General features: G+C 39.6%; 1 protein-coding gene across 1 annotated transcript in view; it reads right to left on the reverse strand.

Moving 5' to 3' along the window:
• Positions 1–35: 35 nt before the first annotated feature.
• The window catches only part of RAP2A (RAP2A, member of RAS oncogene family), a 51,840-nt gene continuing 35,973 nt past the window's right edge, over positions 36–15,902 (reverse strand). Inside the window, exon 2 of the mRNA XM_090258317.1 lies at positions 36–387. Within this exon, the coding sequence (XP_090114443.1) occupies positions 240–387 (148 nt within the window). The 3' untranslated portion in view covers positions 36–239. The remainder of the gene's footprint in view (positions 388–15,902) is intronic.

Here is a 15,902-nt window from a genome sequence, read left to right on the forward strand (position 1 = left end):
AACTGCTCTGAGAACGCGTTGGGTGTATATAGCTTTTCCCATAAATGCGTGCATGCTCTGCCACAAGGAACATGTATTTATTCCTCTGCTCAGCAAACATGCACTGGGCACCCATTCTGCCCAAAGCCCTGTTCTCTGAATTGAATGAAGCGATGAACAAGACAGACGTATTTGCTAAAAGAATAAAATAAAATAAAAAATACAGGTTTATAAACTCCTCACTGGTCGCTTGCGGCTCTTCAACAAGCATTTCTGGTGGGACGAAGAATGTAGGTGATACTGCCCCTTTGCCTCCGTGACCATAACTGTCCAATCTGACTCGTATGGACTATGTCAAAGGGGTCTCCAACTCCCTTGTTTCCTTTGGGGTCCAGCCAAGGAGGATTCCTGCAAGACATACGAAAGAAGAGAGAGAGTGAGGATGGAGTACTTATTCCCCTGATTCTCTTCCTGTAAGGTCACCCAAGGATGGCTGTATCCCTTGGTTGAAGGCCAGGGCTCTTGTGTAAGCAACCGATTGCTTTGAGCCTTCTTCTAGATGCTGTAGCCACTCCCTGTGCTCACCCCCCCCCACCCGGGGACTGGCACAACCACAGGCTGCTAGCTCAGGTCCCTATGCTCCCCCACACCCCACCCACACCTTTGTACCTTAGTCACTTTGGGAATAAATTCTCCCTTGATTATCCTAATGTGACAGTCTGATTTGTTCCTGTGGGGGACTTGAATATTGCCACAGATTTGGGCTCTTGGCTTCACCATTACTGTGCCCTCTGGCAGAAAGCAGAAAGGCTGTGGAGAGACTTCTAGAAGCTCCATGCCAAAGTTCCCTCCAATACAGCATCTCTAATTGTTAAGCCATCAAAACGTTGAATTTCTTGGAATGCAGTGTTCTCCCTTCAAGCATAAGTCTCAAACTAGATGACATGTTGATGTCATGTTGATCTGCAGGGTGTGACTCATGGTAGCCAGTGTCAGGGCTGGGAGTGTGACTTTGAACCAAAGAGTCCCAGGAGCTCTTACTCAAGAGGCTCAAGGCATGAGTCTTACCACCTCGACGCCATTGAATGCTTAGAGTCAAGCACATTTCTCAAGCAGTTTTGTAGACCCCAGTCCCGGGAGAAGGCAGGCCCTAGGACAGTTTCTGCAAACAACTTGCAGAGTTTAGATTTGCTGGATCTTAGCAGGAAATGCCCTTGAAAGATGTGGCTTGTGTGGCGATGAAGGACACATTCTGGAGCCAGCTGTGCCCTGTCCCAGTTCTGTATGTTGTGACCTTCTGCAGAATGGCTCAGCCATGACAGGTCTCTGTTTCCTCATCTTTTAAATAGGGACTTCTGTGGGAATCGCATTGACTAGTATTTGTAAAATATTTAGAGCAGTGCCTGGTACACAGTGTGTGTGCTAATCATTAGCTCTGACTGAGGTTGAAGGAGAGACTCTCCTCACCACCTTCTGTGTTGGAATCTGCTTGGTTACTCTCGGAAGAACCAGCCCTCACCCCAAACACTCTCTTTAATAGATAGATAGACTGACCCTTCATTAAGCACAATGACCTGGTTTGCTTTGCAGAAATTTTTGTACGGGGTCATAATTTCCTTGTTTAACTTGGTCCTCAGTGCTCATCCTCACTGTGTGCTTTGCATCATGCTACGTAGAACAAGAGGATCCCAGCCCCCAGCCGCAGGAAAGTGCTACAGAAAGGTTACAGCTGAGGCTGGGAGCTGGATGTCTCCACACCTACATTTAATTTAAACTCAGGCCACTTGAGAAGATTCAGCTGTAAGCTTGGCCTTCTCTCAACTCTGAGCACAGGGCAGCTAGCAGCAAATCAAGCTGTGACTTAATCCGACTTCTTCCCATGAAGGCTCCTGCTCTTTCCCTAGGTTCCTTTGATGGGAGAGTAAATGGAATATCACAGGTCCTTAGCACCTCTACTCTGAAACAAATGGATTTTCAATTTAAGGTGCTTGGAATAAGTAGAAAAAAAGCTTTTGGTTACTTTTTCTACAATGAACAGATACTGTTTTTTGTAGTGGAGAGATTAAAGGTTTTTTTTAAACTTTATAAAGGTTTTCAGTTGCAATGGCTAGAGCCCCCTTATTAAATTCTAGTGAAGCACATCACACCACAGATTAACGCTGACCACATTTGAATATATCCAAGAACAAGTGGGAAAATCCTAAAGTGTTCATCCTTCTTTTTTAACTTTAAGTTGGAACTTGGGAGCCCCAGGATGAAGGGGCAGACTTTTCAAGATTGTACAGGCACGGAATACATAGGACAGTCTCTGAGAAAGTGAAAGGTGCTAGCAAAAATACTTTTGTTCTTATATTAACCATATGACCTGCAGGAAATGCAGGGGAAATTGCACGACAGCGTTTCTTGTCACTTGCCTGGTTTGGGAGTGCCTTGTCGAATGGTGAAGTCAACACTTGCAATCTGAGTAAACTGGATCCATTCTTCTTCCACCCTTGTTTTCGAGCAGAAGAGGAAGTGGTGGATCATGCTTGATTTACACGGATTTCCTAGACCACCCTTTTCTTTCTTTTCCAAGGTCTGGAGAGAAGAGAATTATTCCACTTAACCTCTATGTCCAAAGACTCAAACATAGTGTCTTTATATGTTGGCGATGCCAAATAAATATTTGATGAAGGAATAGGTAGATGGATGAATGGATGGATGTATAGAAGGAGGACTAAATGAAGATGAGAGAATGTGAGGTTAAGAAAAAGAGGTAAGGTAACTAAGACAATGGTTCCACTATTATTTGAAGTCGAGGGTATAGGAAAAGAAGTGAATTTGCTGTATAACAGCGAGCTCAACTTGGGCCATGAAGTGTTTGCGGCTTTGTGGAATATCTATGAGTCTCGTGCAAGTTGTGAACTCACGGGAGTCGGTATCCTCATGGATAGAACTGCGGGTCTGCATGAGGTGATCTTCAGGTTACCTTCAAGTTCTATGATATTTAGTATAATGATGTGGCCCAGTGGATTGAGTGCTGGCGTGTGAACCAAAAGGTCACCGGGGCAGTACCCTGCCAGGACAGAGGCCTGGTATGCGGGCCAGGTCCCCAGTTGGGGGCATGCCAGAGGCAGCCGATTGATGTTTTTCTCCCTCCCTTCCCCTCTCTTTAAAAATAAATAAATAAAATCCTAAAAAGAAAAAAAGAATGAAGAAGAGTAGAATTTACTCAAGTTTAATCATAGGTTTTAAAATGTGAGAATGCTTTGTCATCAGCAAGAAGGCAACAGGATGTCAGATTTTTTTTAAATGCTATACGTTCTTCACAGTGGTACGCTTTATTTACATTTACATTAAAGTGAATTCGAATTGATTTATCTTCAGCAGATAGTTCTCGAGATACTAGCCCAACATGGTGCAAAACCTCCTCGGTTGGACGTTTTCTTTTCATCTTTGCAGCTGGATTCTGAGAGGGGTTGAGAATGGCCTCTAAGAAATCCTCCAACTGGGGCAGGCTACAACAGAGGGTTGATTAATGAGCACCCCCCTCTAATGGATAAACAAGAGATTTGCTCGACTCTTCCAACCCTTAAATTGTTTGGTTTCCTAGTCTCCATCTTCTTCCCCTGCACCAAGGGTTTTATTGTCGAGGGCCCCCCCCCCCCCACCTTTTGCAAACTCTACAGCTCTTTCTGCCAAAACCAAATGCGCTCTCTTTTCTCCCCCTACACAATTAACTTACACAGCCTTGGACCAGAACACACAGCTGCATGCCAGCAGTCAATGTTTTCGCTCCTCTGCTGTCAACAGTGTCCCTCTGCTGGGGCCAGCAACATCAGAAGACCAGGGCCAAAAAGAGCTGTGCTTTTAATATCGATTCTCCTTCTTACAATTAATTTCTTTACAGACTTCTGAATATTTTATTTATCTTAAGTATTTTCTTGTTTATTTATTTTTTCCTCTTGAGTTCTCTCTTGAGCGGCTTTTAACCTTTTCAAATACCTTAAAGACAATGGGTGTGCATACAAAATACGTTCCGCTATGTTCTATTTCTTTGCCTGGGCCCTGGAGACTTCTGACTTTCAAAAGATCAATGTGCACATTTACAACACAAATAACCCAAATAAAAATGTCACAGTATTTGATTTTTATTCACTTTTCAAGGCAACTGTCCAAAGCAGAGTCATTTGAATATCTAAGTCTTCTGTGTGGACCCACACAGCCACTGAGCTCAACAAAATCTGTCCCAGTTTGTTTCTGGTCCAGTAGAGGAGATTCCCAGTGTGTTGTAATTTATTTGTTTTCAGTAGCTGTAAGTATAACATTTGATGTCACAAATTCCTACTCAAAAAGTACACAGGAAGACCTAATGTGAAAATAACCAGGCTTTTATTTCCTGTGTACGCAAACAGTGTTTAAATTGACAAGCCCGGGCACTGTAAAATCTTGAGCTAATGTTTGAATCTACAAACTGTCACATACAGACTATGATTCACAATCTATGATAATGTTCAGAACAGTTTCAGATGAAGTATGTTTTGTTAAAAGATTTTAGTTATTTGGGAATGGGTAAGCTGCCTTTGTATTTATGGCAATATGGGGGAATCAGAATATTCAGTTTACCAGAAAATGTAATTTCTTACTGTCCTGGACAGATGGAAGAGGTGGACCTGGAGGATGAAGAGGAGGGCAGGAAGCCTTGAAGAAGCCTAACTCGCAAATCTAGCTTCAAACATACCCTCTGGTCTCTTATCCCAATTTTAGTCATTTATTTTTGCTCTCTCTGTTTTTAACTTTCTTTTTTTTTTCTGTGCTGCTGCAAGAACATACTCTTATCTTATAAATACAAGGCTTTTAAATTGCATGTTGTTGTCTATTTTTCTGTTTAAAATTCTGACCCTTAAATTTTGTTCTCTGGGGCAAAGCTAGGTTTTTCCAGTCTTAGCTACTGGTGTGTCAGGAATTCTCTCAAAACAACTCTTAAAATTGTCCCCATTGTTTAGTTGAGCTAACTGGGGGTGGAAGAGGTGAAATAATTTGGGTAAAGTCATAGAAGTTAGAAATTGAATAAATTAGAACTTTCACAAAGTTTCGACATGTTCCAAGTCCCATGCTCATTTTCTTCAATGTTCCAAAAAATTATTATCCATAGGTACCTTCTAACTTTTATTAGATAGAAGAATCTCTAGTGACAAGAATCCAAATAACTGTGACTCTCAATTATTTTTGAGTTGAATTTTTTAAGAGAAAAATAAAGTATAAGAATGGTAACTCTGTTAACAGTAATTAAAACATAAATTTATATACATATAATTCCAGGAACTATTCTGCTGTTCCCCTAAAATATATCAGGTGTAACATTCCACTCTTTAATCTTTTAAATATTAGAGAACAATTTGTATTTTCAGAGATAACCCCAGGGCTTTTAAAAAACTCAAATCAATGCCAACATACTAAGCTAGTTAAGCAGCACCAATACTGGGAAGTAGATTTATATGTTTTATTTCATTTAAAAAATGTTTACATCTTAAACTTTTTTCTTTAAGTTCTTGATTTACAATGGCCTAACTTTTCTCAGAGATGTTATTTTAAATAACCTATATTTTCCTTATTAGAACAAGTAATTGCTTATTGCAGAACATTCAGAAAATATGGAAAAACAAAGAAATTCAATGATCTAGAGATGTTATATTTTTTGTCATATGCAGATATAGATATCTAGATGATTTAACTTACAAAACTGAGATTATAGCATCTATACATTATTCTGCTATGAGCATTTCCCCATGTCATTGATAGTTTCTTATTTGCATAACTATACACAACATAAAATATTCTTATGAGGGTATATCATATTTTATTTACTATTTCTCTGTTACATATTTGAGTTATATATAGCACAGCAATTATATTTGCTCTTATCGATTTTTTCCCCCTAGGTTAGATTCCTAGTAGATATTACACCAAAGCATGGGAATGTATTTGAAGCTCTTGGTAAGTGCTGTTAAGTTATTCTCCAGTAATTTTGTACCGTTTTTCACTCTAGGATCTACGCCACCAAATCATTCCCAGCAATGGATATTACTGCAGCCTGAAAAGATCCATAAGGTGGTTTTATTGCAAATCATTTGCTTTAGCAGTTTTGGAAAATGACCCTCTTTTGATTCACAGAACATATTTCCCTGAAGGTGCTGTTGCCTAATATAATAACTATAAAAATGTAACAGATCTTGTGTTAAAAGAAAAAAATAATCTCTTCACTCTAACTATACTCTATAATATACAGTTTTCTAAGTGAAGAGATTGTCTTAGAAAAGTTTAACCACTTGTCCAAGACAGCACAGTTAGGAGTTGGTAGAGCTCCAGCCAGGTTCAAGTCTGAAGCATATAAAACATTTTATTTATTTATTTTTCATCAGCCATTTTAAGGTCAAGCACCCAAGACCCATCTCCCTGATATTTCTCTACATTATTAAAAGGTCTGGTCTCTTCCTTTCCAATTTTCCAGATGAACGCCATAACCATTTTATCAATTCTCTCAAAATGGGCATTTTGACTATTGTTGCATTGAGGGAATACATTCAATTCAAGAAAACTAACATCTTAATAGTATTGGATTCTCTAGCAATATCAAGATGTTTCTTAGGTACCTTATTTAGTTTTGTGGTTTCCACCAACATAGTTTCTTCACCTCTCTTACTAAGGTATTTTAAAAATTTGTTTGCTTTTTTCCATTTTTATAATAATGAGCAAGATTTTCATCCTATTTTAATTGAAGCAGTTGGCACTGATTTGTGTATATTTATTTGTGTTCCTTTTCAGTTATAGAAGTTTACTATTTGATTTCCTAAGGTTTCCAAATATACATGCAATTGTGTATCTGCAATTTTTTTTTTCTTAATTTCTTAGCTCTTTCTTTTTATTATTTTATCGAATTGGGTGAAACTTCTAGCACAGTGTTAAATATTGATGATATGGTAATTATAAGGAACATCTCTTTTTGATGATTTTTAGTATTTTACATTTAAGTTAATGTGCGTGTGTTAAAATTGTGGTAAAATATAGAAATAATACAGTTAGTGGAAAAGCCATCTTGACTTTGGCAATTTGTCAGTTTTTAGTTTTCAGTATTTTCATGAGCAATTTAATGGAAACACATGTGTGGACCCCCAAATTTGCTGCTATTATAACAGAAAAGAACACATATGTTTTAGAAAGATTTTCAGCAAACGGTACAATATTTTATTGCCTAATTAACTTTAAAACTCAATAGATTTCCCTAAGCATCTCAGTCCTCTGAGGTAAGATTATAATTGGCTTTGTCTAATTAGATTTATCTCCCACTCTATTATTTTCCATTCTGCATGCTATTTCTACCTCCCACCGGAATGTCTAGTTTTCCAGACTGGGCCTAGAGAAAGTCAAACTTGAAGTTAGTGAGATAAAAGCTCTTGAGCTGAAAGTCCATCATCCACTCTGCTCCAGGGCCCGAGAACCCACTGAATTCTGCTGTAGAATGGGAGGACTTGGCTCTGACCATTCTCATAGCCTGAACTCTTGATAAGCGCATGGTCAAGTCTAGCCACAGGACTACAAGGAACTGGGATTTCCTAAAGATGAGCTTGTTCATGGAGGGATAAATAGATACAGAAAACGTGATTACACAGGGGAACACTTTTAACATAATTCATGTTGAGTTTGATTTTTCAGCTGTTTTAGACTTAAATAAGCGTGCTGATTTCAAAACTGCTGTTAGTTTTCGTCTATCACATAGAATTTTTTTCCTGTACATTTTATCTTAATGCAACCACTCTACGGTGGATTGAGCCCGAATCGAGGGAAGCACTAGAGCTCTCCTATGGGCTGAGAGCAAACCTCCCTCAAGTTTTTGTCTGTACACAAGGCGTTAGTAGAATTAATTTTTTTATTTACATACGTACTTATTTCCTTTCCTTTATTTCTTGTTGTAAGTGCCTAAACAACCCTGATTCATTTTGTTATATCTGTGGCAGTTTCACCATTCCCAGTCAAAGGACAAACATCAGCACATTTGTCAGGCAAGCCTATTTTGCATATTTTAAAGTAAAACTCGGTGATCAAGATAAGTCTTGGGCCCCTCACAAGGTGTGCAGGAAGTGTGTCGAGAGTTTACGGATGTGGACGAAGGGAACACGTGATAAATTGCCGTTTGGTATACCTATGGTTTGGCGAGAGCCCGGAGATCATTCAAGTGACCGTTACTTTTGTATAGTGAAAACGTCAGGATATAACAAGAAAAATAAATGTAAAATAGAGTATCCTACTCTACCATCAGCTACCCTCCTTCAAAAAACAGGGGTATGGTGAAGAACTAAGTGACAGCAATGATGAAGATTTTGAAATTGAAGGTGACTCAGTTCAGAAGGGATTTGATCAGCATGAGTGGAATGATTTGGCACGAGATTTGGGACTATCCAAAATGGCTTCAGAACTCCTAGTATCAAGACTGCACAAGAAAATCTTGCTTGAAAAAAAAGCAAAAGCATCCTACTTTTGATCAAGAGAAAGTTCATTTCCGCAGTACTTTTGAAGTGATGGTGGCTTTGTGTATTGCCAGGTCATACATGGTTTGATGGAGGAATTGGGAATTCCAATCTATAATGCAACTGAATGGTGACTGTTCATCAATAGCTCAAAGTGGAGCTTGAAGTGTGTCCTCCACAACTGCAATTTATTTGGTGCCGTCCCAACTGGCCATTCACTTTGTTTTCATGAAGAATATGAAGACATGAAGAGAGTCATTGATCTGTTGCAATATCATAAGCACAACTGGATCATCTATGTTGACCTTTAAATGATCTGCTTCTTTCTTGGTCAGCAATGTGGATACACCAAGTATCCCTGTTTTCTGTGCATGTGGGACATCAGAGCTCATGAGAAGCATTGGGTGGGGTCAAACTGGCCTCCAAGATCTGACCTCAAACCTGGTGATCCAAACATTCTACATGAGCCACTTGTTGACAAAAAGAACATTATATTCCCACCTCTGCACATAAAACTGGGTCTCATGAAGCAATGTGTTAAAGCTCTGCCAACTGAAGGAGACTGTTCCAAGTATCTCATTTTGGCATTTCCTAGCCTGTCATCTGAAAAGATAAAATACCTTAATATGTATTTTGGTAGCAGAACTTTACTACTTGTACCCAATTTGACTTACAGTAACAATATATAGCCTTTCTATGAATGAAATAACTCCAAATAAACAGTATATTCAGGTAAATTTTTCTTTATTTTCCTTTGTATGTACATTTTGTATGACTTTTCGGACAAAGGGAGGGTATCCTGTACCTTAAAAAGTTGACGTGATAGAGAAAAACTGGGGTCATTTTTGGATTCAGGTGCCACAAGTTAGTCAAAAACAAGTGTCAGATCTAACTCCATGAAAATTGTGTTCCCCAGTGTTATACAGAAGTATAAAATATATATATTATAAAAAGAACGAAATCTTGCCATTTGTAACAGCAGATATGGCCCTGGAGGGCATCATGCTAAGAGAAATAACTCAGACAGAGAAAGACAGACACTGTATGATCCACTTATACATGGAATGGGAAAACAGAAATGTAAAACAAACTCATAGACACAGAGAACAGATTGGTGGTTGCTAGAGGGAGGGGTGGGGGTGGATGAAATGGGTGAAGGCAGTTAAAACATACAAGCTTCCAGTTCTAAAATAAGTAAGTCACAAGAACGGAGCTGTAGTTCATAGGACTCTACTGCATATTTCAAAGTTGCTAAGACAGTAGATCTTAAAAGTTTTCATCACAAGAAAAGAGTGTGGCAACTGTGTATGGTTACAAATGTTAATTAGACTTTTTGTGGTGATCATTTTGCAATACAAACAAATATAAAATTATTATGTTGTATTCCTAAAACTAATATAATGTTATATGTCAATTATATATCACTTAAAAATAAAAAATCGATGGGATTATAGTGGGGGATCCATGTATTTTTGCATTCGTCAATGTCCACAGAATGTACAATACCAGCAGTAAACAGTAATATGGACTATGGACTTTGGGTTGTAATGACTTGTCCACCTAAGTTCATTGATTATAACCAATGTACTACTCTGGCGTGGGATGCTGGTAGTGGGAATGGTTGTACATGTGCTGGGCAGGAGGTATGTGGGATGGGAACTCTCTGTACTTCTCATTTTTTCCGTGACCCTACAACTGCTCTAAAAATCCTCTAACAAATAATACATAGCATTTATATAATGTTACATGTCATTATATCCAAATAATAAAAAAGAAAATATAAAACACATACACATGAATACAGATAGGTTTAATGGCCCCCAAATCTTACCTTGATGTCCTGCCCAGAGGGCCCATGGACGCCACCTCTGCTGCCGTTGACTGTCCAGCGTCTTCTCACGGGGCATCCTCAGTGTGGCCATGTAGGATTCTACCTTCAACAGGGCTCATTTCTCAGAACTTCTCTGGGCTCCTGAATCTATTTTCCTGCCCCTCTCTCCTTTTTCTTTTCTTTTATGCCTCCACTTTCATCCCTATTATGAGGGATCCGAGAAGGGTCCTTCCGTAAAATAACCTTGACCCTTGAACTCTAAGATAACTCAGGATAGTCCTTTTCTCATTCGTCTCATTTTGAAAGGTTTACTTACTATCAGTTGATGTTATGATTGTGCCTGAAATATGAAAAAACAAAACCCTCATCTTTCTGTAATACTCTTAAGTACAATATTTCAAAGCTTTCCCCTTTGCTGGAAATCCACAAAATTATTCTATAAACATTAAGCATGAGAAAGAATAAATGAATGACAGGGATCACAAGACTACCACAGAACAGTCCCTGCTAGGTAGTGGATGGTATTATTTGCAACCTTGTACTGTGCTTTATTGGGATCCACGGGAACATCTGGAACAAATCTCTGGAATTCACTTTATCTTAACGACATTTGGGATCCTATAGTTTTGTTTCCCTCTCGACTTTGGCTGCCAGGGCACTCAGAATCAAGTATGAAGAGCTAGCTTTCAGAAATACGGGACGTTCAACATGCGTTGTGAACAATAACTTTATCCCTGGTTTTCTTGTTTGTTTGTTTTTTTCTAGCTTTTCTATTTTCTATTCCTCTTGCACTATTTCCTAGTCAATTTATGCAATATGCTTTTTTTGTGAGTACCCAAGATATTGAAAGGAGAAATAAATACTTTTGAAAATGACCTTTCAGCCCTGGCTGGTGTGGCCCACTGGATTGAGTGCTGGCCGAAAGGTCTCTGGTTCGATTCCCAGGCAGAGCACATACCTGGGTTGCAGGCCAGGTCCCCAGTCAGGACTGTGAGACAGGCAATCAATAGATATCTCTCACACATGTTGATGTTTCTCTCCCTCTCTTTTCTCCTCTCTTCCCCTCTCTCTAATAATAAATAAATAAAATCTTTAAAATGACATTTCAGTTCTCAGTGTGTCTCTGGTTTTGCAAATCTTTGTTGGCCAGTTTACTCCCATTTCCTCTGTCATTTGGCGCATGCCTGGGTCATACAAGCTCACAGAATGTAACACCAGTGAAAATGTTAGTTTACCTCAAACATAATTAAGAACTGATATTTTTAGACAAGCACCTCATGCAATGAATTCCCAATGTAGGTGAAAATGACTTTGGAATTTATTGTATTATTACTAACACTATTGCTGTCAGTGGTATTTTTCCCTTTTTCTGGCAAGTACATATGTATATTTTTAAATCTAATCAAAGTTTGGTTGAAAAAAAACTTCCTCCTTCATAACATAGTACGTGAATCAGTCAGAATTGGTGCTACATTCATCTTGTTTTTATTGCTTTTGTTTTAATTTGACCATAAGAAACATGGTGAGTAACGAATAAATTTTTGATGATACTCAGGCTGCATTCGAGTTTTTTCCTCCTGTATCTGTTGTTAATGTTGAGTTAATTGCAGCATGTAATTTACCAGATGGCAACCATACGTGACTCATATAATCTTTTATTCAGACCTGCAACTGTGTCTCATATATAACAGATGTGTCATATTTGTTGAATAAGTGATTGTGTGAATAAAAGAATGAATAGATAAAGAATAAAACTACTCAGGCTAAAGCTTAAACATGAGCCCTGGCAAGACCGTTTAAGGGAAAGGAATTCCACTGTGGGCAACTCAGAACCGGGGCTAGAAAACACCTGTTCCAAAGGGAACTCAGCTCTCCCTTAATTCTTGGGAATAGACATTATTAAAATCCCAAATGAGCATCTCTGACGAGATAATCTACAGGATTCCAGGCCCTTGAATTTCATCCCATGTGCCAACTGCCCTTTCTTTCCCTCTAAAGATGATTTAAAAAGAGGTGGATGAAAAAAAAACCAAAAAACAATTACAAGAGAAGGGAGACAAAGAGCTTAACATCCACATTGTATCTCATGTATAGAGGACTGGTTACATATGAGGAACCATATGTATAAAGGCAGAGTCCTGTGTTCAAAATTATGAAGAAATTTTATAAAGTTCGTGCAAAAATAATGTCCGATTTCGAGGCCTATTTTAAAAATGAAAAAGTCCATGATTAGGAAAATATTTACTCGTTAACATAACCTCCTTTGCTTTCTAGAACCTCATTCCATCTGTCAACTAGCTTATAAATGCCACGCTTGTAAAATTCTTTAGGTTTTGAAGCAAAATATGAATCCAATTCATTTCCAACCTCTTCTCTTGATGCCAACCTAAGACCATCCAAATGGTTCTGTGGTCCCCGAAACAAGTGACAATCAGAAGGAGCAAGGCCAGGAGGATATGGAGGATGAAGCAATATTTCCCAACCAAGCTCGTTCAAGAAATTTTTGGTGAGTTGAGCTGTGAGGATGAGTGTTATTGTGATGGAAGATGACACCCTTTTTGTTGACTAAGGAGGGTCGCTTTTGGTTCAAAGCTGCTTTCAGACGATGAAGTTGTTCACAGTAAAGATCAGCAGTAATTGTTGGATTGTTGTCTAACAGTTCATAATGGACAGTTTCTTCACTATCCCACCAAACACTCAACATGATCTTCTTTGGATGAAGGCCTTCTCTTGGTTATTGAGCTCTCCTTCCTCTTTGATCCACGATCGGCGGCATTAACGTGATGGTAAAGGATCCACTTCTCAGCACCTGTAACACGCCGACCTAAAAACGATGCCTGAAGGTGTCACGAAAGCATTGATTCACAACAAGCAACACACTCTTGCAGATTCTCTGGAGACAGTTCGTGTGCGACCCATTTTCCAACCACTGGAACCTTCCCGATCCTTTTCAGTTGGTGTAGCACAGTTGTGTGGGCTACGTTACATTGTTCTGCACGTTCCCTGGAGGTAATGGTGGGGTTTTCTGTCACAACAGCTTCCAACACTTTGGAATCAAGTGTTTTTGGACGACCCTCTTTGGCTCGTTTTTCAAACTGAAATCCCCACTTCGGAAACGGGAAAACCACTTCCTGCAGCTTCTTTCAGTCCCTGCATCGTCCCCATAAGCGCTCTGAGTAGACTTTGCTGCTGTCCTGCACGGGCACCTTCATGGGACTCATAGAATAAAACATTTCTAATGTGGTCTTTAGATGGGACGAACATAGGTGCAAATATTGCGGATGATTATGAACAGTACTTTGATAATGTGAAAAAATAAGGTATAAATTAGTCAAAAAATTATAAGAAGAGGCACAAATTTAATAAATACTATCTAAAACTTTCTTTTAAAAAAGTCGGACGTTACTTCTACACCAAGCTGACAACATAGCATTAAAACAAACACGGGGTCCTTTTTAGGTGCAAGGCTATTTATGACTATGTGGGTTGCACACCCATAACACTAATCTTGCCTCTGTGTTCTTGATCGCTTCTTGTTTCTGAGCAAAGAAAATGGAATTGGTCTGATACGAGCCATTTTTATTCTAACGTAGTGCCATTCAATGGAACTTTCTGTGATGATGGGAATGAACGGTCTGTACCTACACTGTCAGCAAATATGTAGCCACTACCTACACGCAGCTATTGAGCACTGAAAATGTGGCTAGGGGGACCTGAGGAGGGCTACCAAAGCATTATATTTTAACTTTATTTAATTTAGTTTACATAAATTTAAGTAGCTACATTCAGATATGGCTGCCATATTGAACATAGAAATTAAATAAATCAATCAATCTACAGACAATAGTTCCATATAGAAAGAATTTGTAACAATTTTATAACAAGGAAATTTGTAACATCTTGTAAAAATGAAAAATAAACAATGGCTTTTATATGAATTGTTCTGAGCAACTGAGAAGAGCAAAGTGTGCATGTTTTTCCATTCGAAAGTTGCAGCATAACTTCTATCCTCATAAATAGAACAAGAAATTTCTTTTTTCCTTTAAGATTTTAAAAAAGATCTTATTTACTTATTTATTTTTAGAGAGGGGGGAAGGGAGGGAGAAAGAGAGGGAGAGAAACCTCAATGTGTGGTTACCTCAAGCACGCGCCCATTCAGGGACCTGGCCTGCAACCCAGGCACGTGCCCTGACTGGGAATTGAACCAGTGACCCTTTGGTGTGCAGGCCAGTACTCAGTCCACTGAGCCACATCAGCCAGCCAGGGCAGAACAAGAAATTTCTTTAAGGTACAGAACTGCGAAACTTGGAAGAGATCCCTGCCTCCAAAACTTCCTAAGGATAGAGTTTCCATGGCAACAAAGAAACCATGTAAATGTAACTAACCATGAGTGGCTAAGGCATCTTACATTGTTTAGTTCTAGTACATTTTACCTGTTTCTAAGCCACTGATGTGTTAATATGTCAGGCAATGTTTTTTCAGGGCGGAGGCAGACAAGTCATAGTCGTCGGCAGCCGTCCGTCTCGAGAGACGATGGTGTAGCTTCTTAAGAGTCTATCTGCACCGCCGAGAATGGCTGTGTAGTCCGACTCGGGAGTGACACGGTATCTGTCTCCTCCCGTGTTGAATCGACATCTTGCGATGACGCTGGAGTGTCCTCTCCAGTGAAGCTGAAGCTACAGAGCCTGGGCAGGGTGATATGGAGGGTCTGCTGTTGCCCATGCAGCAGACCCCCCCTCTCTTCGCAGCTGAAGGGTCCAAGGGAAAGACGGAGTCAATACAGTTTGGGTTCAGGTGCGCCGCAGGAGTTGCCGGTGTTGACTACAACGTCAAACCGCCTTAGGGACTCCGGCTCCGGATTTTCTGTCGGGGTTTACTCCCTTAGCCTTTCCCCTGAAGAGGTATGCCGCAAGGCAGCGGAGGTTTTTTGGAGTCAGAGTTTTCCTTCTCTGATGTGCCCTGACTGGAAGATCGAACCATTGACACTTAGCTCGCAGGCCGACGCTCAATCCACTGAGCTAAACCAGCCAGGGCACAAGTCATAGTAAGAAGAAGGAAAAGAGGACACGGTCATCTTGAAGCGACATTGGGAACTTGCAGATGGAATAATACAAGAAGAAAAGTTGTATCCTTTCACTGCATTGTGTAATTCCCTTGAGGCCTGATGAGGAGGCCAGCCACTATTTGGGGGTTGCCACTTTTTAGGATTGCATTTCCCCATCGAGGACTCCTGCCAGGGTTCACCCTTTGAAGCGTTCATCCTTCAGTCCCAAGAAGCACCTGTCTCGCGTCTCAGCCAATCTTGTCCGTGCTCTTGTGCCCTCCCCACTTGGCCCAAGGCCATGGTCTGGGGCCTCTTTGGGAGATTCTAGAAAACAAGTTCTGTCAAATGCTGTGACAAACATTAACAATCACTGTCCTCCTGGTGTAAAAGATCAATGCCCAGAAATCAGTTTTGTCATATGTGATAGTTATGGGAAAAAAAATTTGTCATTTACAAAAAAAAAAACAAAAAACAAAAAACATCGGGTTGGTGAACACACAATACAACACACAGAGATGTATTATAGAATGGTATACCCAAAGCT

Source organism: Furipterus horrens, unplaced genomic scaffold (genome assembly GCF_987537825.1).
Source record: "Furipterus horrens unplaced genomic scaffold, mFurHor1.1.pri manual_scaffold_12, whole genome shotgun sequence".
NCBI lineage: Eukaryota > Metazoa > Chordata > Mammalia > Chiroptera > Furipteridae > Furipterus > Furipterus horrens.